Below are 26,646 nucleotides of genomic sequence, written 5' to 3' on the forward strand. Positions count from 1 at the left end.
TCAACACTACCAAAGTTTACCCCCTCCAGAGAGCTGGGAGCCCACTCCAAATATTACCGTGATTTAAGATGCAAAACCAACACACATTAAAACAGCTCAGAGCTTATTCCATGCGCGCTTCCACACAAAACCAATTTAGTTTCCATTGATCGCTTTTCAAGCAATTAGATTTCCATTGATGGAAAAAGTAGAGGCTGCTTGTATGAGATGGGGAGGGTCAGTGGTTGGGCGCTGTGATTTGCGTGTTTATTCAGACCGTTTGACCACCTCCTCTAACCCTTGACAGATCCCTGGCTCCCTCCCTCCATCCCCTCTAGCCCCGCCGCGTCCCCACCTTCCGGACAACAAATAACTCACCCACCATGAAAAAATGCCTGGCGTCAGATTATATATCCGTCTTTATTTCCGATATTGCCTCTTTGTTTCTGCAAACTTGGCTGATTTTCTAAATTGTGGAGTATTGACTGTTTCAGAGCCTGACCAAGCGAGTCTGATGTAACACATTGGAGGTAATGATATCCCAGCGACTGGAGAGGCAGGCTGGGGCAGCACTGGACGATAGCCAGGCCCTGTAACCATTAGTCTACTCAGGAGCCGGGCTCTGTTCTGTTCCAGCACGGCTTGCCATCAGGACAAACGGTAACCCAACTCAACCAGTGAAACCACCAGAACCCCTCCCATGTGCCCCACCACAGACAGCTATGCCATCAGGAATCACTTCCTTTCATACAGCCAAGGTCATTCCTCGCCTTTCTGGAAAAGTCAGCTTAAACTGCCACATAGCTTAGCAACGATCCCATATTCAAAATACGTCTCAAAGGTTAAAGGGTGGAAAGTAGATCCAAGGAGTAAAATAGAAACACTGAATGCCATTAATGTGAAAGTAGGGAGTAATTCCCAGCATGCTCCCAGAGGAAATCCACCTTTCTCCAAAGCCCGGGGATTGTGACAAATGCCTTTCTCAACACCAGCAAAGGAGACAAATGTTACATTTAAACAGAAATACTTAATTTCCGCTTTTGGTGACTTGCAGCAGATATCATTAATCAACAGAGGCCTACCACGCTCAGTGAGCCTGCTAAGAACCAGATGATCGCCCTCTTCCACTCAATCCATCAAGTATGATTGGAGAAAGAAAAGGTTCAAAAATGTTGAGTTGCACCCACGCAGGAAGAGTAATTACCCTTGTGCCAGTCGCTGAGGTGTTCCCGTGACACCTCGACCCTCTGTTTATCATGCACCAGATTACTCATGGGGGTGTCAACGTGGCGTGACAGAACCAGCACCTCCACCTATGTTCCCCTCACTCACTGCACCGGAGGAAGACAAATATGACGTACGAGCATCCTGAACTTTTAACGAGCAAACTTATCTCAGGGATGCGGAAAACATAATGCCCTTCACGTGTCGAGAAAACACAGAGATCCACACTTCGAATGACGGTATCTGGGCTTCGTCTTTTAAAGACCAATTTGTTGATTTCTATCTTGCATTGTCACATCAACCACAATTGTTGTGCCTTGGGGGTATTACTCACTGTCTAATCTATGATAATATGCATTGAAATTGTTTTTTTAAAGGTGCAATGTGCAGCATTTTGAACATGAAGACATCATTGTCAAATGAATTGTGATACATTTGCCTACCTCAATGATATGGTATACCAATGAGTCTATTATCCTCTAACTCATAACACTGGAGTGGTAGTCGGGTGAAAGTTAGCGCCTTCTTTAGAGACAAGTCGTTTTGTTTACTTCACTGTTGGAAGGGCTTTTGACTCTGCTAGCACGGACATAGCAGTGCCCTCTTTCTGCTAATTGTTGTAAACTAATTGCTATTAATGTTCAAATGAACAGACACACTGAAGAAAGTCACCAATAGAACCAAGATATCAAATTAAAGAGGATATATTTTGCATATACATATTTGTATGTTGTGCCTTCTCGTACTGCCTGTGCTGCAGCACTTCTTTTCACCCTCTGTCTGAAACCAGAGCCCAGTCTGCTACAGACAAGTGTTATTGTTTAAAAAGTTAAACTTTGTAAAACATAAATACAATATTTGATTTTAAAAGCCTTCAAGGGAAGGAATGGTGTCTGAAAAGACAGCTTATTGTTAAAATACCTCAAAAATATCTGAGTGGATGTGATTGGAACAAAATATGAAATTAAAGTGATATTGTGATAGACCAAGGGGTAGACCTAGGACCAGGTGGAGGGATTATATCTCTTCGCTGGCCTGGGAGCGCCTTGGGATCCCCCAGTCAGAGCTGGTTGATGTCGCCAGGGAAAAGATAGTTTGGGGCTCTCTGCTGGAACTGCTACCCCCGCGACCCGACCACGGATAAGCGGAAGAAGATGGATGGATGGATGGATATTGTGATAAGTAGGATGGGATGTATTGCAGAGATGGATTTGGAAGTGCAGAAATGTACTGATAATATCAAGACAATGGGTAGAGAAAAGAGTCTGCATGAAACATTAAACAGGATATTAGCGATAAAGGCCTTTCTCTCCGCTTGAGGTAAATAAAGGAAACTATTATTATATGGTAAGTAGTCTTCTCTCCATCATTTACAGATTTTACAGTTTACCCAACATATACAGACAAAAGGGAAACATTGGTTAACACGATTTAATGACCCCAATGCAAGTTGTTTTGTTTCCTGCTGCAAGTTCCTTGTAATACGAGGACAGAAATGGGGACAAAACACTAATGAGCTGAATTTTCCAGTAGAAAACAATACATAGTTAAACTACAAATTTCACCAAAACTAACTTTTTTTCATTTTTGAAACACAACTCTGACCCATTTTCTAAGATGCCAATGAATGCAATGAATGAAGAAAATAATGCGGTTTTCTCTCAGTGTATCAGTCCACCGAATGTACTTGTGTCTTTCTGGTAATCACACTGATTCCCGTCAGTTAAGGTGTTAAGGTGGAGAGGTTTTATGTTTATGTCTATATTAAAGGGGCCAAATGATGCTAATGTCAAGGTTTCATAATTGTCTTTTGTGCCTCTACTTTGACATGTTAACAGTGCTTTTTTTCACAAACTGTCTCTTTTCACCCTCTGTCTGAAACCAGAGCCAAGTCTGCTATGATTGGTTAGCTGGAAGGCTCTGTTGTGATTGGCCAACCACTTAGAGAGGTCCCGGCCCTTTGCCCATCGTGTAGAATGTGTTGGAGCGCTAGCGAATATAAGCGCAAGTGTTACATCGTGATGTCACTATGTTACGGAAGTAAACAAAGGACTACAACAAAAGACCATTTACATGCACAGAAACATATATCACACTACAGGAAGTGGTAAAACCTAAAAAGCATAATAATGAAATGATTTAAAATGAAGAGGTGATTGATGTTTTTTGAAATAGTACTGACCGTTTCCAAAACATCAAAGATGAACAAACTTGGAGTAGCGTTTAAAATGTTGGGACAGGGGGAGAGTCAGACGAGGAAGGACGTGCAGAGGCAATAACAGTAAAGCAAACAGGCTGCTGCCTTTGCACCACTGCTTCTTGCCTCCCTAGTGATACATGCCAGAGATAACAGCTTAATTTCAACCTCAGCACTTTTACTGCACTGTCCGAGGCATTCACTGCATCAATGTATCAATGTACCGCCATGCTAGTCACTCTCCACTGCGACAACTAACAATTTTCCTATGATGGAAGCTTTCAGAAAGGTGCCACGATTTAGCTGCACACAAGCCGCCCTCCTCTGATGGCTTTGGTCTTTGGAGACTCTGCTGGCTGTTTGTTTCTTGGAGCACAGGTCACAGGGCACGCTTTTGATTGAATCCCCCACACTGTGGCGAGTGAAGGGAGCGGAATTGTTCTTGATTTTGCTGCAGAGGCTCTTCCCTCTGCAAAACATTTCCTCTTTCACTTTGAAAAGCAGGTGCTGGTGCTACTTCAACTGTCCAGGAAATAAAAAAAGACGTACAAAAACAACTACAAGGAGACTGAGAATCTTCATCTGAAGGGCTCTAAAGACTCCAGTTAACCATGCCAGAGGAAGAGCAGAAAGGTTATGGTTCTTTTTTTCACTTTTAAGAAACAGGATCAAAGCTGAAGAATGGTATATTATGTTCTTCAATCCATAAAATAAGGAGTAATATTCAACAATGTTGGATATACTTCAGAAATGAGCATCAATCTCTTTCTTTGAAGGTGACATTATAAAGTCTAGTCTTCAAATATGTTCTCCCTTTAATTTGAATCTATATTTCCTCAAAATAAAAGAAGAAGAAAATGCTGAATCTAACTAATACTTATTTTTAACTGCCACCTTGGTGCAATTCATTTGGGGCTCCTCAAAGCCATGTGAGAGGACTTATAACGAGATAATCACTCTGTGAGATGTCAGGTCCCTAAACACACATTTTATAAACACATGTGTTTTTGCTCAATTTAATTGCTAAATTGTTCATCTTCCAAGCTTGACACGGTGCTTGAACCGGGACTATTCTCAAAGCAATTAACAGTGAACATTTGTATAAAGTGCTACGATAGATTACATTTATTGTGAATTTTCTTGTCGATTCAAATTCATTGCCATGCTCCCAGTTTGGTGGGAGACACGCCGCTTCCTTCAGAAAGTCCGGGGTCTTTGGATGCGTTGACCCCGTGCTGCACTGAACACACCGGACTGTTATTAACACTGACGTGACGGAGGCCGGAGCGCGGCCGCCCGGGGAGCTGAGGCCACCGAGGGACCCGGGAACCAGAGGAGATCCACCTTGTTGGGGCGTCACGGTGAGAAACCGGCCACATCACACATCCCCTCCAGCTGTAGGGGGTCGCTTAGGGCAGCGTTTAAAAGGGCAAACATGAGTTGAATAAAGGAATATGCTTAGAAGCAAATTCATCTGTCCTCTTTCCTTTCAGCTGGCTGTGTTGTTGAGATGCCATTCCACAGGGTTTTATTTCAAACACAGGAATGCTTTTTTTTCTTTTCACGGAACATATAACGGGCAACGACACGCTCTTTTCGGCGTTCCCATTGCTCGCCGTCCTCTGTTATGACAGCGGATCCTCTATCTTAGCTCATGCATCTTACACATGAGTAATGATCTCACAACTTAAAAATAACACCGCTATCCAACGCTTTCACATAGGGGAGAGCTGTGGCAGCCGTATTGCAGGCATGTCTTATGTTATCCATAGGGAAAACCAAATGAAATGTGCTTTTTATCATGTGTCATGAAGGCTCTTCATGCCTCCCCCCCTCCCCTTTTCACTCATATCTACATTGAACCTCCCGTCAAAAAAATATTGGCAAATGTTGTAATTACGTGCCGAGTATCTGCGGCTCACATGGCTCGAGGCGTGCAGCGGTCCTCGGCCTGATACTTCAGCTTTATCATATTTTAGTTTTATTTGAGAACGATGGCAGCACCGTGCCTCCAGTCAGCCATAATTGAAATGAGGGAGGAAGATGTAGAGGCTGTGTGTCTTACACTCCTTGTAATCAAGCCCTTGGTCCTGTGTGCTTTGCCATTTTTCAAAGTGAAATATCTTCGCAATCTTTACAGTAATATGCAGCGAGTCCTCTTAATGCTTTAGCCTGTGGGTAATTAGGCATGAGAAAGTGTACTTTTTTACATCCGGAAGAGACATGCAGTAAGATTGTCGAGGCTCAATAAAAAAAGTGGGCCTCGGATGCTGCAAGTCCACTGGAAGCGTTCAATTAAATTCATGATCACATCCATAACAACATAAGGCTGGTTTGTGACTCATTTGTTATTATTTCTGTAGCAGGCGTGACATCAGTATTCAACCGGTGACTGCCATCCGTTTTTTTTCCACCCTGGCTGTATGTGTTGTATGTGCGAGCCGTGTGTTGGAAGGCGTGTGGCGAGAGAAAGTGAAGCCGGGGGACTGATGGAGAAGTTGATGTATGATCCCTGGTGGCTGAGCTTGTTTGAAGCGTAGAGCTGGGCAGGTGATTCGGAGGCGCCGGCTCTTTAAACAGCGTAATGAGCCGGAGAGGACGCTGCACCCCCCACTCTCTCTTCCCCCCAGCTTCAACCCCCCCTTCCTCTTCATATAATTTCATATTGGAAAACAGATTTTGTTGCAGATTTTGTTTTCCAAATGAGTGATTCCAGGCTAACTGTCACTACAATCTAAGAGTCACAGCATTTAAAGCTCTGCTAATCAATAATCTTGCATTGCTAATGATTGAAATTAGTCCCAGGGATGAACCCAAAGAAAATGGGTTTGCAGATTTGTTAGCCTTTTTAGCAAGGTTTTTACCTGCCCAGCGCCTAATGACAGACATAAAGTGAAAAATGTAGCTGCAAGCCAGATATTTATTTTCAGGAGTTGGTGGACATTACGTCAGGGTATAAAACGTAGTAAAATGTGTCCCTACCTTAAAAGCAGTCTGGCAGAACATCAGTGTAATACATACTGCAGTACTAATTAATCACAGGGGTGTATCAACATAGTTTATGTCTTGATTCAGGTGGACATACAGTAGGTGTTTTGAGGTTTTGATTTGGAATGTGAGTACTGTGTATTTTGATTTAGCATTCACTGTAGCATAAGGGGCCCTATTGTGCAAATGTTCAGGTTCATATTTAGTGCCTCTACTGTGACATCTTAACATGCTATTCAAAAATCTCTTTATTTGTCTCATACTTCCTGTGCTGCAGCACCTCTTTTCACCCTCTGTCTGAAACCAGAGGCCAGTCCCCTTTGATTGGTTAGCTGGCTGGCTTTGGTGTGATAAGTCAATCTCCTAGAGAAGTCCCGCCCCTTAGCAAACCATATACAATAGCCGCTTTCACACCAAGTACTGTCCCGTACTTAGTTCCCAGCACTTAGTTCCCTCATGGAACTAAAGAGCAGATCGCGTTCACACCGGAATAAGTCGCTGAGGGAAGATTACGCAAATGAAGCCGTTTGTCACTTCTTCTTCTGCTGCTTTAGGTTTACTGGCAGGCCGCAAGCAACTTCACGGCGTATACTGCCACCCGAAGTCCCCGGCCGGAAGTCCCCGGAGTTGGGGACTGGCTTCTACTGAAGCCTTCAGAGTAAATCGCCAGAACGCCGACACCTCCTCATCACTCCACCGCTCCCATGTTTTCTTTTGTGTTTTCTCTCTCCGTTGGTGCGCGGGGCTAATGATAATGCTAATAATGCTAATGCGAGCAAATAAAATGGCGGCTTCACAAAACTTTTCCAAGTTTTACGGGGTGTGGTTTGCAATTCACACAGCCAATCAGAAATTGGAACCCTTTCTTCCCCAGGAAAGTACCACCTCTCTAGGAGGGACTGACAAGGGGTGAAAAGATTCGCATGAATTAGGTTCTAGTTCCAGATCTGTTTGGTGTGAACGCAAAATCCCAAGAACTATCAGAACTATTCCTGGGAAAAGTACTCCGGTGTGAAAGCGCCTAATATGTTAAGGAATTAAACAATGGTCTACAATGAAGGCGTTTCAGTGATTGGGAGAACAACTGAGAAACATAATGAGGCCCCTTTAACATGCACTTCCCTTTCCCTATAAGTTAGATGCATTGCAGGTTTAACACAAGTTAGGTGTACTTAGCCTGGCCTTGCAGCCTGTTGAACACAGCACTGTTTAAAGCTATACAAAGACAAGACAACTCACACTCCATCATCAAGTCTGCAGACACTCCAACAGGTTCATACAGAGCAGTGTCAAAGCCAGGGTCTAAACAAGTGTAACAAACACAAAGCTAGTACAGATACTAAATGTGTTTACATGAAAAGAGTATGACCGCCTGCAACCGGTCCTCATGCACAATTTATCGTGTGTCTGTTTGCAGACATATTTTTTGCGATGCCGAACACAATACGGCAGCGGCGGCGGGGTCATGCGGGGGAGAGAGACGGGCTACAAGCTTCCTATGCATCGTTTCATTGCTGCTGATAATATATAAATGCATGCAGACATGGATGCTGCTCGTAAATGAATAAAACCATACATCAATTTCAAAATCCAACACATTTGAAATTGAAATGCAGCTGCGCCTTTTTTTGTTCTTCCTCTTTTTACGATATGTCTCATTTCGTCATTTCACGTGCTGAGATATAAAAGTAGGGGGGGGGGGGGAATTAGAGGGGTGGAAGAGAACAAATGCTGGATGGAATTTGAGATTATGTATTTGGTTTGTGTGTTTCCCTCCTGTTTAAATCAAACGCTTGTTGCTGGTGACAGTGTTTCTAGACTTCTCTCCTCCCCCTTTTTTTTTTCAACGACGGTCCTGAATTGAGAAGCGGGGTGGAACGGGGTGTGGGCCTCTGGCGGAGGGTGAATTAAATAGTCACTCTCTCTCCTTCTCTCTCTCGTTGCACTTTCTCTTTTTTTCAGTGGCGTTTAAAATCAATTCATTCAGTGGACTGCTGACACAGCCCGGCCCAGAGAGCCCAGGATTTATGGCTCCCTCTAATGGGCATGCTCTGAACCAAAGCCCTGCCGTCAGCACAATCCTGCCAGCCACCCGTCCGCCCCACTCCCTCACTCCATCTCGCTTTTAAAGACGCAGGCACCCCTCCTCTTCCTCCCTCTGCTCCTCCTCCCCTTTCCCCTCATCACCCCCCCGAGCTGGTACGGAGGGGTTTAAAAGCCTTAAATAATGTAGATATCACAATTTACCACAACACAACAAAAAGGGGACTAAATACAACCTTTAATCATTAAACGTTGTGGTGTTAAACGCTTTCTTGTAACGCTGTGACTGATATCTGGGGAATTTCCCTGGCCTTGTCCACAGGAAGCTTTTCAAAGAAGTGGTGCTTCAAAGAGCAGTGACTATTATATCTCCATCTGTTCTGATATCTATTAATACCCGCACTATTTACCATAACAGTATAGGGTTTATTTTAAGGATGAACAGACACTATATAATGCTGTCAATTTCACTTTGAAACTCGCATTAACTCGTGTTAAATATTATCTAGATATTCTTACAGTGGTGCTTAACTGAGCAATGTATAATATCTCTTTGTAATCATTCACAACAGCAGATTTTTTCCAGGAAGAATTGGAACTGTTTGTCAAGTTGAAACTCAAATTGAAAGTATTTTTCCGCGCTGTGGGCAGACATTCTGTGCTAAATGTTTTCTTATGATTGTTAAAATCCGGGGCTAACAAGTGGTGCTTCCAAGAGCAGTATATAATATCTCTATCCATTACCTTGTCTGACTAGTGGAGCTTCCTAAGGTTTTCGTAGTGTATATATATTCATATATTCATAACCAAGTCTAGTGTCACAGGATCTGAAACAATTTATGGCGCGAGAAAAAACGTGATTGAAAACACTCGCCAGTATAAAGATATATAAAAAGGATCATGGCCTGAATTGCGATGACAACATGAAGTCACTGCTGCGCGACACTTTGAGGGAGTCAGCGAGTCTCTCTGTGTGACTGAGTGTGTTCCTGGATTGTATTTATGTCTGTTTACACTCCGCCGCTGTTGACCCTCTTGTACCCTCAGGCAACCCGGCAATTTGCAGACAAATACAGACCTTTGCTTCAGCCCCGGAGCCTCTAACGCACATCCTTATCCATATTCCTGCTCCGCTCCGCAGCTTGTCAAGGCGTTATGGGCCCCGAATTAGCCTCCCATTACAGCAAGGCTCCAGCTCCCCCCTAAAGTTAACTATAACTGACCATTTGGCGTGGCTTCATTATAAAGCCATGCATGTAAAATCAAGTCATGTTCCCTGGCCGTCACATCCAATTTCAAAATACAACCCCCTCAACCCCCACAGTATCTCCATATTTCTCTCTTACTTAAGTTCAACCTTCTCCTTGTTTCATAAAATATGATCTGATTAAAATAGATTACACACCTTGTTAGCAGAGCGTTTCATATATCGTGGCCTTGTTCTCTGGCCTATTTGTTTAATAAGCTCTGCTACATCAGTGTTCCTTTTAAGTGAACATATACCCCTGCAGCAAAGGCTAAGATCAATACCTATACCTGTATTAAGAAAAAAGGAATTACTGCCAAGGATTTTTCTCCTTCTAAGGAAAAAAAGGCGAGATAATCAGCAACAATAGTAGGAGGAGATCCTAAACAGGAAGCAGCGTTTATGTGGTGACCTGTGGGGAGAACTACAGGTCAGCTGTGTAAAATTCAGCGCGGATTAGAAACTCGGACTAAAGCTTTCCCAATGTCTCCAACTCTAGGTTATGCACATAGGATATTATAAACAGAGAAGAAAGGCAGTCTTTGAGGGTAAATGAATTCATTATACTCATCACCTCATCAGCTGACTGATAGAAGACTTCTCATGTAATCGCTGATGAGGCGGAGGGGACCTTCTACTGTACCTCTCAGATGTGGGAATAATACCGTTGTATCGCCTTAAAATGAAAATAATACTCCCTCATTTGCCGTACAAGTAAGAGGGTAAAATGTAATACTGTGCTTGTGAAATGCAATTATCATTTAGCGAGTCCGTGAGCTGTGTTTGACAGGGCCTGAACTGCGGGAAAAACTCATTTTCATTTTTCTTATTATATCATGATTATATAAACATTCTTAACCAGTGGCCACAGCAGCAGCAAATTATTGCAAATTATCCCCATATTGCCACTTTTTAGTGAACAAGCACTAGAACTCCAGTGTGTATTCCATAAATCAGCCGAATGCTGCACCTGTTGAGAATGTAAATAGCTGAGGCTATTTGATTAAACTCTTGCATCAACACATTTGAAGAGCCATTTCTCTTTTTGGGTTGTTTATTATTCGGTTTTCTTCCCAGCATTAAGTTCTCTCCTCCTACACCCGCTGCAAGTGTAGTTTCAATGGGTGGTGACGGGGGAAACATAACACCCACCAGCTATACGTGGGGGCACGGGAGGTCCATCATTACCAAGCCACAGTGGTGATCACGGCAATAATATAGAACTATAACTGAGCAATTAGACTAATGGAAAACGTCCCTATTTCTCCCGGTGTGCGGCAGCTAGATGCGGCGCTTGCCCCGTGGGCCCCCTCCCCCCGGAGATGGGGCTGGAGATGTGAAGTGGAGAGGAGGTAATGGCGGGGGCCCATTGATCCTCACTGCCACCTGCTATATGGCTCCACGGAGGATGGGCGGGGAAGCAGAGGACTCCATCTGGGGAGAGATCAGGCCAGCTCCTGGGCTCTCAGGCATATGGATAAGAGTCTTTCTCTAGTCTTCCGCTACTTAACCAGCACACATTAGCAGAATATGGCCGAATAGGGGGAGAGTAAGGCGTGCATACATACAGGCTTTATTACAGTGAGGGTGCATCTGCAGCGAGAGGGCGTAAAGCCGTTTCCTAAGACTCGTGAGCGCTTGGCTTCTCGTGCAGAGCCAGGTGAGAACAGGAGTACTCAAACAGCCAAACTGTCTCACTTCCAAATGTGTGGGAGTGGACATGGAATTGAAAACATCTAGAAAATGACAAAATAGAGTGAATGATGACCTTTGGCTGTCAAGAGCAAAGGCTGAAGAAGCAGGGCGTTGGATTGGTGGATGGAAGAGTCCTCAAAGGAGTGAACATATGCTTGAAGAAGAATGTTTAAAGTGTGCAACACACAATATAACTGCTGGTTTGTACCTGACATTACCAACAAAAGTGATGTCATGGTGTACTGACACACCCTGAAGTACACCTCGACATCACTCCAGTGTAGCGAGACGTCACTGGAGATTAGCACAAGTAAACTCTTTAATTTACTAGAAATCAAACATGGGTTTCTTTTGTTATCAAAACATTATAAAACAAACTATGAATTTCCTCTTAATAAGTGTAATGTTTGACTAACCCTAACCAAGCCTTACTACTACTACTACTAGGCTACTGCTGCTACTACTACTACTACTACTACTACTACTACTACTACTAATAATACTACTAGGCTACTACTACTACTACTAGGCTACTAGGCTACTAGGCTACTACTACTACTACTACTACCACTAATACTACTACTACTGTTTATAATCAGAATAAAGCAATATGAGTTGTGTTGTTTTGAAAGGAACAGCCACTCTTATCATATAAGGGCATTAGATTAGGTCCGTTTTACGATTTCAGTCATTTTCAAACCCTAACTCCTGAACCTAGCGCTAACCCTAACTAAAAACAACGTTTCCAATGGCCTTGATGTCCAAAACAATGACCATTTACCAAACTAGGTTTTAAAGTGAAATGATGTAGAAAGCAGGCCATGGATATCTAGATATGGCTTTTGATATGGATTTTATGGCTAGATATAGTTGTCGAAGAAGTTTTAAGAAGCAGGAATTCCCAAAAATATAACTTTGATTGGATTGTTCTCCGGATATTTCTCAGATCCTGATAGAAAATGCAACATGTCAAGCTTGGTTTCAGTGAAGTTTGGACCAATACAACCGGGGTAGCTGTTCTACCAGTCCAAACAAAACTAAACTAAAAGTAGGAATGGGAGAAACTTCAAACACAGACAGGACCTACAGAGCACAACACACGGACATGAGGGTTTAAAGGGGGTTTCTGAGAGACTGACCTGCCCAGCTGGGGGTCTCCATGTACAGGTAAAGCCGGTCGGGCTGAAGCTGGGTCACTCTACTCGCTGCTGCTGCCACAGGTGCTGACGAACCCTGCAGGAAGACAAAGAAATACATTGTGTCTTAAAACACAGACAAGTGTAGAAAGAGGTGAAGTGCGAGGATAATAAGAACCCACTGACAGAGTGAGGAACAGCTTCTTACCTAGAGCTGTGATGCCCAATGCACCTTCCCTGTTCAACCACAGAACACTTTACAATGATGGTGAGCACACACACTCACAGAGACCAAGTCATGTGACACTCACAAAAACACACATCCCAGACCCTCAATAAATTAATATAAAGATACATTTATCTGCTTTTTTTAGCATCTATTTATTAACACCCAACCACAATCTGTAACTGTTGTACCTGTACCTGTAAATAACCTTCAATTTGTTTTATTCTCTCTGCTGATTTTACTGCTTAATGTATTTCTGTCTATTTTAAACAACACAGAGAGAAGAAAAAATAAATTGTACATGATGACAATAAAAACATCTGATTCTAGTTTGTTTGTTTGTTAATTCATTTCAATAAAAACAAATATGCCCCTAAAATAAACAAGACGCCATGTTGTAGTACATCTTGCTGATAATACTGGGAATGCCAGATTCGGCCTGTATTAATTATTCCGACTTGTATTCAACATTTATAAACCTTTATTTGCTTTCCTTCGTAGAATTATAGAACAAGAACAGGTGTCATATTTAATGTGTAGGGCTGAAATCAAGATATTGTTATCCTAGCTTAGCATAAAGGCTATTAACAAGTGTAAACAGTAAGTCTGGCTCCGTGTTTTGGTCTCTGTTTAGGCACTAAGGTATCAAACCTGGCAACCACCCTATATCTGGTGTTTGCTAAGTACATGTATAGCGAAATATTCTTTAAAGCTGTTTTCAAAACACTTGTACTCCTGTTAAATATGTGTAAAAATGTATCTCCAACTATAGTAATGTGAAAGGTAATAATGTTTTTTTTTTTTCTAATTACGTTACGCACCAGGTTTTATTATACACATTTAGACAGGTGTTATTGCATTTAAGTAATAACATTATCTGCCGGTGATGTTATTATTTTGGTCAGAGTGACTAATTGTGTGGCTAATTGTGTCTGAATGTGCATTTGCATCAACGTCTGCAAACATTTAATCTTGTGAGCGAGCATTACGGCCCACATATACGTCTGCCGGGCGGCACATACAGCAGCATGCCTCTGCCTCAGTGTGCGGCGGCTGCTTTTTCTGCTGACTTGTGTATCCTCGCAGGCCTCGGGTTGGCTGTTGCCCAGAAGCCCAGCCGGTGAACCGCAGAGAAAGCGCATTGATTTCATCCCAGCAGAAATCCCTTCTCCCGGTGCACGCCTTCCTACCCCGCCCCGCACCTGATTAAGCATTTGCAGGGAGCCATGCCAACACAATTTGTCATTTATCAAAAGTAATTAAAAGCAATTTATTTTCTCTTGTTGATTGGGAATTGACTAATTGTTGAGGCTGTGAAAACGAGGGAATAAATAAAACAGGGAAGGATGAATTTTACATAAACTCAGAGGAAAACATTAATGCTGTAAAATGAGCACCAGACATCTGGGTCTGTGGTTTCTCTCTACATGATTATGACTGAGAAACCGAAACAGTTGTTTAGTGCATTCTGATATACTACCCATAGGCAGTAAATAATATATTAGAAACAGTGTATTGACTAGCCGACTTAAAAGGCTGTTTTCACTTCATGTTGTGTGAACACAAGAGTGGGAGGAAAATACAAACACTGGTTGGTTACTTGTTAACACAAAATGAAAAGCGCTGCTCCCACTTGTGCCAAAGGAGATATTTGAGCCAGTAAACACCACGTTTTCAGCATGAGAGGAAAAACAATAAGAAGGAAGGGAAAGAAAGAGGCAGAGGATCTAGAGCCATCCTCCTGCAGAGGTTACAGTACGTCTCTCCAATGAAACCAAGCATTGCCGTTTCAACATTATCGGTAACAACCTCTGAATGCACCATTACCTTCTATAAGGGCAGAATGAAATGTCAGAATTGATTCGAGAGGGGAGGGTTGAGATATAAGTGGGCAGCTAAGGTGGCCATTTTGTTTCAGTGGCCCTTTATTTGGTGTCCCTGGATCATTAGCAGACAGCAAAAAGGGAGCTGGAAGAACATGAAGGAGGAGTGGGCGGCCGTCACGCGTGTCTCTAGTGACAGCGAGTGAAATGGAAACAGAAAAAGACACCACACACACGCGCACAAAAAGCCAGAAATCAAAGAAAGAACAAAAAAAAAAAAGGAGGCACAGGGAAACGCCAGAGGAGTCGTTTAAATGTCCCACCACTTTGTAAATAACTTTAGCTGCACAAATACCTGGCTATGCTCTCAGCGGATGAAAACATACTTGAGCCAACAATTTATTCTCTGCCAACAAATGGAGCCGTTGCTTCAATGAGACAATTTGAATATCCCTTTGAAGGCTGCAGATGGACAAGCAATACTATCATTGCCTGGGAACACAGAAATAATTGGCCAACAGTGGGAGAATCCTCCATTCTCTGCTGAGGCACAGCCCAGCTTTGGAATATCTAATTGAACCGCTCACTCTCCTGCCTTTTGTTTACATTCCCATTCATCATAAAAAACTCAATTACTTATGTTCCCTAACATGTATGGTTATTAATGCTCTAATTATGCTCCTCCCCGCTAATCTTTCGCCTTGCAATTTGGGTGATATATGTCGGAACAACAACCCCTGCAAGTGAACGTTGAATTAGGAATCCATGTGCAATAACACACCTTCTCCTGGGAGCCATCTGACGAAGAGAGAAAGCTTGTCATGGTTTGTCTATACATGGGGATTTATTCCAGCTCAGTGAGCATGTGTTATTATATACTGTCTTTGTTCGACATGCATTTCCAAGCAGAAAGTTGACTAATCAACGATCGCTTTCGAAAGAACAGATGTAGCCGGGGAAAGCTGACAAGAACAACGGAGGAAAAATGGCCAAGAAACAAGGCAAAGTACCTCTGGCCAGCTCTTCATATTCTTCTTGTGAAAGGCTGTAGGTATGACAGCTTTAGAGGTATGAAATAATGTCGGTGTGATCCTTGAGGAGCCCCTGCAGAGAGGCTGAGAGGGTCCTGTACTGCCTCGAGCAATGAGTGTTCTTCAAGGCTTTTCCTCAGAGCACTTTTACAAGAGCACAAATTAGGTGTAAGGAATGCCTGTGTCGGCGGGCGCACCCTGCCAGCACACAGAGAAAAAGAGAGGTACAAAAAAAAGAAGGGGCAGAAACTTGGATGACAGTGAAGAAACGGAGGGCGTCGTAAAGTGCGGAAAATAAGCTCTCACTTTCAAACGTTTACGGCGGCTCAAATATCTGATGATACCTCTCATAGCTTTTAATCTTTAATGTGAAAAATTAATCATCCCATTCATTATTTTAATAGCTGTCATTTTTCTCTCCCCAAAGTGATGATTTATAACCATTAAGCCCTGCGTAGGCTTGTGTGAGAGGGATTTATCGTAATGTTTGCACCAGGTAGCCTCCAACCATATTTCATTACTCTGACAAGCCATTAAAATGCCCTGATGATTAAACAACAGCTCTGAGGTCAGTGTGTATGGCTGTTTCTTTACCCAAGCCGGAGTGAGCGGCGCAGCCATGCAGGCGGGGACCCGTAGCCGAACAAAGCCCTTTCCCCCCCGGTTCCCTCCAGACCGGAGACGGTAGTTATAGATCTGTATCTGTTGTGCTGTGCGAGAGCGACGGGGGCGGATGAGAATAATGTACATGCACAGAAGCTACAATGAAATGAAGTTAAGAATGGGGCTATTATGCCTTTCTATCCTCAGAGGTTTGACACCATGATAGCTGTGCTCTTAAAGGAAAAACTCAGATTCCATTCAGAGGATCCATCTGCCCCGCTCACTGTGCTCCACGAGTGATTTTGTGACCATGTATCCCTCTGGTCTGCACACTTGTCTTCTATACTTCTCTTTCAGTTATTGATTTCCTGCTGATTCTAACAGGCAGGGGCGTGTCGAGCACATCTCGGGGTCGAGGGGCATAACTGTCACAGGTAGAACCCGAAAGTCCCACCGTTACTTCTTTGCAGTTAAATAATGAGGAGAAACCTGTTGCTGTAAGCTGCTCCTACACATTCCAATAACATTATCAGTTGGATCGTTGTAGGGTCTTAAAGTGTTTTAAATGGTGGCCAAACCACATTTTTTTTAAAGCTGAAATGCTCTGTAATGACAGGTGTGAATGTTTATTCTCATTATTCAATGTAAATAAATTGCTAGATAGACAGGGTTTATCTACATGTAGTCCCCTTTATTACTGCAGGGACACAACACAAATATCTCAACACTGCCCACTAATTGTTACATTTGTTCCTGCAGTCTGTTATATAGGTTTTTGTGCATGTAAATGGTCTGCAAAGACTCCAATTCTAAAGTGTATCTCCCACACTCCCACCCCTCGGCCTGAAACGCCTCCATTGGACTCCTTTGTTTACTTTTTCGAACAAAGTGACATTATGGCTAGTGCTCCAACACATTGTACGTGATGGAGGCTAAGGGGCAGGACATTTTAGACACATCTCTAAGCGGGTAACCAATCACAAAAGAGCCATCCAGCTAACCAATCAGACTCGGCTGGAATGGGATGTGCTTCATCAAAAATAAAGCACTTTTTGAAAATTAAAGCGTATATAATGCCACAGTAGATTTGAACGTGGAAATTAGCATAATAAGTTATCTTAAGGCTTTGAATATGCAGTGCATTCATTCTAAAAGTGAGTAATTTCCCTAATCATAGGTGCCAGCCAAAAATGCTTTAACTCAAAAGAAGGCGCTTCCAGTAAAAAAGCTAATTAGAAGAAAGAAACATTTTGTAACATCAAATAGCTGTCTCTTTGTGGATTGAAATAGATAGTGACATTCCAATGTCAAAGTTTGATTGACATACACATTTTTACAATTGCTGTGGATAAATAAAAGTTGAAGTACAAACTATGCTACAAGTGTGATATTACATTAGGACATAGCTACTTTGTTTGCTGCTGCAATGCATTCTGGTAGCTTTGCTGTTCAAACTCAGTCTGACATGGCAGTCAATGAAAGAAGGCATTCATTTGCCATTCTAAGGCAGTCCTACCAAAACATCACATTCCCTTTGGTGTTTTTGGACAATTGGAGGGACACATGTATATTTCATCAAAACCATTGACTTTACCGCATTTGGCCAGTTATCTAATGGAATGAGGATGAGCAAACAAAAAAAAGAATGACTTGAAACAAAAAAACATTGTCCAGTTTTTAAATGTTGGATTTGTATGCATGAAGGGGAATAGTTTTAGAATTCTGTGGGTTGAACTGGACAGATGTTGCCTGAGCTGTAGCAAGATAAACAGCAACGCATGACACAAAATGGATTCCCATTGGATCCCAGTGGAGGAAGCTGATTGAACAGCAGGCCGGGGCAGCTCGGGGAGGATTTAACTCCCCTGCATGTATGTTCATGTCTAATGTCCTGAGTCCAATGGGCTGGATTGATCACCGATGCCACATCTGACAGTGACTGACAGCGCCTGTAATTGCTATGTTTGCTTTGGGAGAAATGCAAAGCACCATGGTGGGACCATGAGGAGGAAACAAGTCCAGCTCGGGTTATTACATCATAGTCTGTGTTGTGAGCCGCTTGATGAATTGATGTGATCAGCGCCATTTGGGCCATGATGGCATCGTGAAAAAAACACCTGCTGTGATTCCCACTGATATTCAACATTCAATCTAATGTTGTTATCCTCACTCAATAATGGTCACGTTTATTTATCTATATAGAATGGTGCAGGAATTATTCCTAAAACCCAGGAATTATTGATATTTGAACACTTCTGGTTTCTTTATCACAAAGTAAAGGCTTTTTTTGAACATGTTTTGGTTGAATGATTGAGGTGGGTTAACACAAGCTTAAGAGATGTTCTACGTTTTGTTCTTTTACATCAAGTATGTCAGTAAATACCCCACTGGGGAAAGCTTCTATGTGTCTTCAAACGGCAGTTGCTAACAAATGGCTTAATGAGACTTCTGAACGCATCGCACCTTTAGCGGGTGTTAGCTTAGTGGTGGTGACAAAAAGTCATTTGACTGTAGTTCCTAACGTTAGGTTTTTACGCTTAAAAAAAATCATAAATGTGGAGTTAATATGTGGATATTATCCTGCAGCAAATGCATTATGGTGTATGATGACTGATACATATGTGTGTAAGACATTGTATTGCTGTAGCATGTAGTGTAACTCCAACTATTTCACATTTTGTTGGACAGTTTTCTCAGGAACAATTCATTTTATTTGATCAAATGACACGTTTGGTATGCAAAAATCAACATTTTTGAAATCATTAGACACAACATCTGTCCGATGAATATGGTAGATTAAAAAAATAGTCGTATAAATACAAATTAACATTAAAATACCTAGATACAGTGAAGTCCAAGTACCTTCAATTTGTGCTTCAATAAATGCACCAAGTTACTTCCCATCAGCGCCCGTGACGACGGGTCAAGACATATCAAACAGCAGGAAGATATATTGGCAGAGAGATGGGATTTCAGCCTGTGCCAGATTCTAAACCGTGTTGTTAACATTTACAGCTCCTGTTCCTGAGGGAGAGGAGTGATCATCAGTAAAATCACTCTCATAGATTTGAAGGCTTCGACTGAAAATTGGGACATATACTGTAGGCCATGATTCCTACCATTCGTATTGCTTCTCGCCACTGATGGTCTGCTGTGGATAAATGTCAGAACATCCTGTTTGGCTGCTTCTTCTTGCTACAGCGATCAAACAGTTGTTACTGCGACAGAACAAAAGCTGCAGGGGGAAATTTGCATCCTAATGTGTCCAACGTCTCGTGTTTGTTGTGTCCCCGAAGAGAAGCGCCAAAAAAATAGTGCTAATTTGTAATAGATATCAAAATTCCCAGCATTAAAAAGTTAATTACCGCAGCAAATACAGCAGTGATAAATGGCAGATCATTCCAGTTCTGCAGATGACTGTCGTTTACGCCAACCAGAGAAATGATATTTAGTATCCAGCTGTACTTCTGGATGCACGAGGAGGGGGGGAAAGTTGCAGAATATTTTTTCTGCAACTTAGCAGGTTTTTCATCTATCAGCTAGGCACATTAAATCCCAGCTGGTCAGATGCTAGACTCCTGATGCTCGGCGTTAGACATGAAACAAACTAGTGCTGAAATGAAAGCAGTTCTCAGAGCAGTGGAAACTCCACTCATACACGAGTCTATTCAAAATACATGTTCAAATGAATCTTGGTGGTGATGAGGAGTTTTACCACATTCTTCTTGAACTTTCAATGTACTCAGCTGCAACTTCAAAGGGGGGGAATTAAATATTAAGGCTATTATCTAAGCTGTTTTCAATATTATCCAAACTGAGGTTATTTATAGAGTACAGTAATAATGATCTTATATAAGTCATGTTTGAGCTAACATAATGATCAGGAGGGGGCTGGTTTGTAGTTTTGCAACCTAAAATGAAAGAAAAACATTTATATATTTGCTGCAGTAAACCCAACAAGATTATGTAGATTTATTGTAGCAGTCCTAGGTGGATATTGTAAATGTAAATATATTTCTAATTTATGACTGCGGGGATATAGATCATCTTTAACGCCTTGGATATGAGGAGCGGTACAACTTTTGCCGATGCCTACTCGACATCATTTTGTGCATCTGTACAAAAACCACCAGTGTAAACAAACAGTGAATTATGAACTGCTCTGATTGAGAGGAATCACAGTAAATCTGCTGCTAGCTAACGCGGATCACCACTGTTTACCCACCGGTGAGACGGTAAATACTCTGGCTGACATTTGAGGGAGGTTAGTGTGCTCAGAGAGCAGAGTGGAAGTGGAGGCTCAGATGAATTTGTCTGACAAATGCTCCTGGAGTATGTGTTGTCGACTGTGCTTCGGCGAGGCCCTGGACTGGGATTTGAGTCTGACTGAAGCCAAGCAAAGCATGCCAGATCACTAATTGCACAATTTAAAACCAAAGTCCCTGGCAGCTTGTCATTTGAAATGGAGAGAAGAGCCATTGCTTAATCAGCGAGCTCAACATAGATCTGCGAGGCTCTCCACTGAGGAACCCCAGACGTGCGTGGAGGAAGCTCAGTGTCAATAGCCAAAGCAAAGACAAAGTGATTGGCTGGCTGCTGCCGCCACCGCTGTACATGAAGCATGTTATGATGTGCCGCGTGCACGTGATTGGATGATTGAATCGCCGCGCATCAAATGTTGGTGCGCTGACAATCATTTAATTTCCATTTAATTGTTCATGAGCAGGCAACTGTTACTCACAGTTGGTGGTGATGAAGTTCACAGCAGCTATTTGATGTCTCTAACAGGCATCAGACAACTGTCGAGCCATAATGCAATTTCAACAGTAGCTTTGTTGTACATTCATTTGGCTCTTAGCGTTATTATACCCTGGGTTCCTATAGTTTATGGAAAGTTAGATATAAGACTTTTAGAGAATATGTAATGTGACTTGGAATGCAAGACATAACTTATTTTAAAGATTGTTATCTCCATTTTGATTTGTGTTAGGTTAATGCAATAGGTATTTGGTAACTTTGAGAACATATAGATACATTTACGTAGGTTTTAGAGGGAAGTGTCATAAAAAAACTATTAGTCAAATTTGTTTGTATTTTGATCCTCTACTGGGACATGTCTCCATGCTTTAATGTTCAAAAAGGTCTTTATTGTTCTCATACTGCCTGTGCTGCAGCACCTCTTTTCACCCTCTGTCTGAAACCAGAGCCCAGTCTGCTCTGATTGGTTAGCTGGCAGGCTCTGTTGTGATTGGTTGACCCGCTTAGAGATGTCCCGCCCCTTAGTCTGTCATGTACAATGTGTTCAAGCGTTACCCGATAGAAGGGCAAGTGTTTCATAGTGATGTCATTGTGTTACCGAGGAAAACAAATTGAGTCCAATGGAGGTGTTTCAGGAAGGGGGGGAGAGAAACCCCCTTTGGGGGGCCTTTGGGAACCATTCACATACACAAAAACCTATATAACACAACATGAAAGGACAAACACTCAAAAGCATAATAGGGCCTCTCTAAGGTTCCTACCCACATCCATTCTAGATCTCAGTGTTCCTCGTTAATAGTCGTTTATGTTGCCTTATGAAACACTTAGAGTTTTACGTAATGAAAAAACAACCCATGAGAAAATTCTGACTACATTTATGTATTGGATTATATTTCAGAAATCCCAGGACCAGTGAGAACATATTTTCATTAAACGTGCATAACTAAATATCTTAATCCTCTCAAAAACAAGCCCGGGAGCAACAATAAGAAAGAAACATTCTTCAGTCTTTACCATATATAATGAAATATATGTTTTACTGTTAGTACGATGTAACTCTACGGAGCATTAAATTCTCTATTTCCTGTTATAGCTATGTTACAGGTTCAGGCAATTCTCCACTGGCTATTGGGATGAGCTATAAACATTATTACTATTGAGGCCGGGTTGTATTTTGGAGAGAACATTAGCAAAGAGGCAACTTACTCATCGCCCCAGCGACATGAAACTGAAGTGGATTTTTTTTTTTCTGTACTTCTTGGCTCGGGCCTAACGAGAGAATACACACACACATCATCGGGGAGACATAGAGAGAAAGAAAAGGGTGGGGCCAGCCGGTACACACACATACACAAACACACACTCACAAAGTAAGAAGAAAAAAAAGAAAAGAAAAAACACTGCCCTGAAGTCAATTCCACACTCGAGCAACATCCGTCTCTGATCTGGGAGCGTTCTTGCAGCGGCGGCACAACAAGAGTGATGCGCCACTGAGGGCCATGAATTAAAAAGTCAATATGTAAAACCATAGAGGGATGCCATTTTGAAAAAGCGTTCCATCAATGGAAATCATATTAACATGATAAAGGGCAGATTGGGAGGCGAAGGCATTGATTCAGAAGCCGCTCTGTGGCCCGCCATGTCCACCTCAAACATGTTAATGAATCGCACCGCAAAAACAAAAGGTGGGGTGGGTTTTGAGGGGGGTCACATGAGGGGAGCTTTAAAGGCAATCAGGAGGAGGAGGAGGAGGTCAGGGTGAGCTGCACCTATGGGTGTCAGTCAGTCTGCACTCCTGGATTGTTTTCCAGAGGTGGAATGTAGTGGAGTACAAATACTGCGTCATTGTACTTAAGTAAATGTTTCTGGTGTCAGTACTTTACTCCACTACTTATTTTTCTGATCACCTTTTACTTTAACTTCTTTCATTTTTAACACAAATACCTGTACTTTCTACTTCTTACATTTTCAAAACAGGTTTGTTACTTTAGTTATAATCTGCGTTTGGTGGCGTGATCATTATTCTTTAGAGTCATTGCGTGCCTATTGATTTGAACACGATCCGTGTATCCATCATTTCCTGGTCTTCTCTAAAGAAGAGGGACCAATGGAAACGTTGTCATGTTGCCGTTGTTCAGCATGGAAACATTCATTAGCTAAATATGACATTATTGTTCTATTCATATAAAGGGAGGTCAGGTACTCTTTAAAACAGCTGGGAGTTATGGGTACTTTTTACATTTCAAAGCCCACACATCTTTATTTTTACATAAGTAAATAAGTTTAGTCAGTACTTCTACAGTACTTTTACCAGAGTATTTTTAAACATGAATTGATGTACTTCTACTTGAGTAAAGGATATGTGTACTTTTGCCATCTCTGTTGTTTTCTGAAGTTGGACATTAGGTGGCTGACTTGTAGAGATTTTTTTTTTTTTTTTTTTTTGCAAGTTGGGTTTGGATCCAATTAGAATGAAGCCTGGGAGAGAAAGATGAAGTAATATAATGCCACCCAGAGATGGACAGTGTGAGAGCAGAGAGAGCAGAGGATTCACCCCCTGTTGACCATGACTACAGACACATAGCCTGAGGGAGAGAGCATCCAAGGCTTCATACACACACACACACACACACACACACACACACACACACACACACACACACACACACACACACACACACACACACACACACACACACACACACACACACACCACACACACACACACACACACACACACACACACACACCACACACACACACACACACACACACACACACACCACACACACACACACACACACCACACACACACACACACACAACACACACACACACACACACACACGGAGAGAGAGAGTGACATGAAAGAAACAAGGCAGTGCTGCGAGGCCAAACAGATGAATTACTTATCAAAGACGCGCACAGCAGACTGGCTATGAGGCTGCAACACACAGACAGCTGGGGCATTATCAATTCACCTTCAATTAGCTGTCCTTGGCACTGCCTGCCAACGGGACCTGGAGTATCAGTACATTCACAAAGCATAAGCTCATTCAAAAAAATAAAAATAATGTAGAGGATCAGGTGGTTTCTTTTGAAGAATTCAATTAAAAAAGTCTTGAAATAAAAAAAATAAAAAGAGAAAAACACAGACACAATTTTCGGATGAAAGGCAAAAGGATTATTTCCAATGCCATTGGAGGCGACGAAGAAACAGAGAGGGAGGAAGGGGAGAAAAAGAAGGAAAAAAGAGTCCTTCCTCGGAGTCTGATGGCACAGCACCTTTGTTAAATATGAACTAATTAACTGGAAAAATGAAAGTGTTTCATCTTCATTAGTATCAGACAATAGGACTATGAAACATAATTGAGAGTAGTTCCAGTTTAATAGAATGAACAGAAGTCATTTGGTATTGAAATGTGCAGGGTGATTTAGCCAAAAGAAAGTGTATTATTAGATTTAATAGAATACCTACACATGATCAATGCTCTGAGCACAGGTGGTAGTTTGTCTCGGGTTCTTGAAATGATTAGGCCAACAGAATAATGGCTGGCCCGATTCACGTTGCTCCTGCATTGATTACAAGGAGCAGCCCATTTTTCATGGAGTGGAGCTACACACACCATTTATTAAGCCTTTACACATGTGACATAACAACTGGCGGGCGCATAATGCACACTGGATTTGGAGGAATCAGGACGCAGTGGTAAGAGCTGTTGATGATGGTGATGGATTACACTAAGTGGTGCACACCCCATGGCCAAAAGTGTGTGGAAATGTAAGTATTGTATTGTATGGGATTGCTAAACACGCCATGTAAAGTCCTGTTGGACTATAACAGCCTAAACTCTTCTGGTTTCTGGCTTTGAGCAGGTTTTTAGAACATTGGTTAAGTGATAGGGTCTACCAAAGTTGGGTCCCAGACTGTAAACCAACTTGATGGACGAAGAACAATAATTAAATCTCACTCCTGTACTGTACGTCCTTCCTTATTGACAGCTAATGTACTTGAAGAATTCTGGCTCTTTGAGTTTGTGATGTTTGAATGCAGTTATTGTAAGTAGCTTTGGATAAAAGTGTCTGCATTATCATTTTAATCTGTCCTTCTAACCATGATTGTAGAAGTTGCTTCCGTCAAAATCACATTTTAGAACTTTCTTTATTGTAGTTAATGATGTGTTTACGTGGTAGATATTTCTTAAAACATCTAGTCTGTACCACAAATGAACGATTAAGCACAGAAAAAATGTGCATTCAGTTAACAAGGAATTGGAGTGATGGTAGGTGTTGGATATGAGTAGGGGGGGACCAAATAGAAGCTCAACAGCAGATTCTGACCCCGGGGCCGTCTAGCAGGTAATCCAGCTATAGTTAGATTGGGCTGTTCCTGGGCCAGTGAAGTTATTCGAGACAAAACTGGGAATACATTTCAAAACATTTTATGGGCCTGGATTTGCAACATGCCAAAGTGAAAGAGAAAGGGCCTCCTCTAAACTCGTGCTACAAAATTGGAAGAACTCTATTGTCTAATACATTCTTGTATGCTATCTTATCAAAATGCACCTTCATTGGAACCAAGGGGCATATGAAAAACCATGAAAAGAGCCCAAGACACACCAGGGTGTCCACACACTTATAGGCCACAAAGTGTACACCACAAGAAGGCTAGCACCAAGATCTCCTGACGTTAAAGAAAATATAAAGAATTTAAGTCACGCAGCATATGACCCCCCCAAAGAAAGTCATGGTGCGCCAAAGCAACACGGTCAGTTTTAAAAAACATGAGCGCATCACAGAGCTCGGCCATATGAGAAGGCGGTCTTGAGAAACAGTGGGTCTTTATCACTTCAAAGGCTGACATCCCTCCGGCGTCTCGGGGAAGCCGTGACTGGCACTCGTACAGCCCTCTTTCTGCTGCATTTGTCCAATCTTAGAAAGCCCAGAGTCAGGAAACACAAGGTCTTTTCAAAGTTAGTCAACAGGCCTTTGAAGCGCAGCCAACGGAGTCAGCAACCCAGCGACAAGGTGCCGAGCTATTATCATTCAATAGACAGCCGGGATTTTGCATATTTAACAGGAAATTTCACTTTGCTTTTTTGACACGGGGCATTATACATCCTCTGTACATAAAATCCATCAGTACTTTGCCAATTTTGTTTGTGCTTTTCCCATTTCGCTGGGGAAATGTGTTTCTTTCAATGCACAATACATTCAAAACATGGGCTGGAATTAAATGATATGTCTGTTTGGACAAACAAATTGGACCACAGGTTCAAGGTAAACTGTTTTCCTTGTTTATTCATTTATTTCGTTAGCTAGTTGGTTTAAGAGGCGATATAACCTCGTGGCTGGAAATGCCTTAAATTGGGACATTTGTTATGTTCTTGCTTGTGAAAGAATGAGGAATGTATGAGAATGTTAAAGATTACATTTCAAGCTGCAGCTAAAACAAACCATTCCAACCTAAAAAGTCTAATTTGTTTTTGACATTAATGTTTGGTTTATTGATGAACAGCACATTGCATGAACTATCCAGATGCTGATGATTACATTATGCCTCTTGACTTGATGTCACAGTATTTTTTTTTTTTTTCCCACAAAAATATTGATAGGAAATGAGTGTTTTGCACTCAATTCCAAAACACGTATGACGAAGTTGGGCTGCTAGTTAAATATATTTGAAAGTAAAACATT

At 42.0% G+C, this 26,646-nt stretch overlaps 1 protein-coding gene across 9 annotated transcripts in view; it reads right to left on the bottom strand.

The window, feature by feature from the left end:
- Positions 1–26,646, bottom strand: part of LOC117539835 (RNA binding protein fox-1 homolog 3-like) — a 440,361-nt gene that overhangs the window by 172,630 nt on the left and 241,085 nt on the right. For all 9 annotated transcript variants that reach the window (XM_034206182.1, XM_034206177.1, XM_034206181.1 and 6 more), the window contains exon 5: positions 12,512–12,605. In XM_034206182.1, the coding sequence (XP_034062073.1) occupies positions 12,512–12,533 (22 nt within the window). In that variant the 5' untranslated portion in view covers positions 12,534–12,605. The remainder of the gene's footprint in view (positions 1–12,511; positions 12,606–26,646) is intronic.

Source organism: Gymnodraco acuticeps, unplaced genomic scaffold, assembly GCF_902827175.1.
Source record: "Gymnodraco acuticeps unplaced genomic scaffold, fGymAcu1.1, whole genome shotgun sequence".
NCBI lineage: Eukaryota > Metazoa > Chordata > Actinopteri > Perciformes > Bathydraconidae > Gymnodraco > Gymnodraco acuticeps.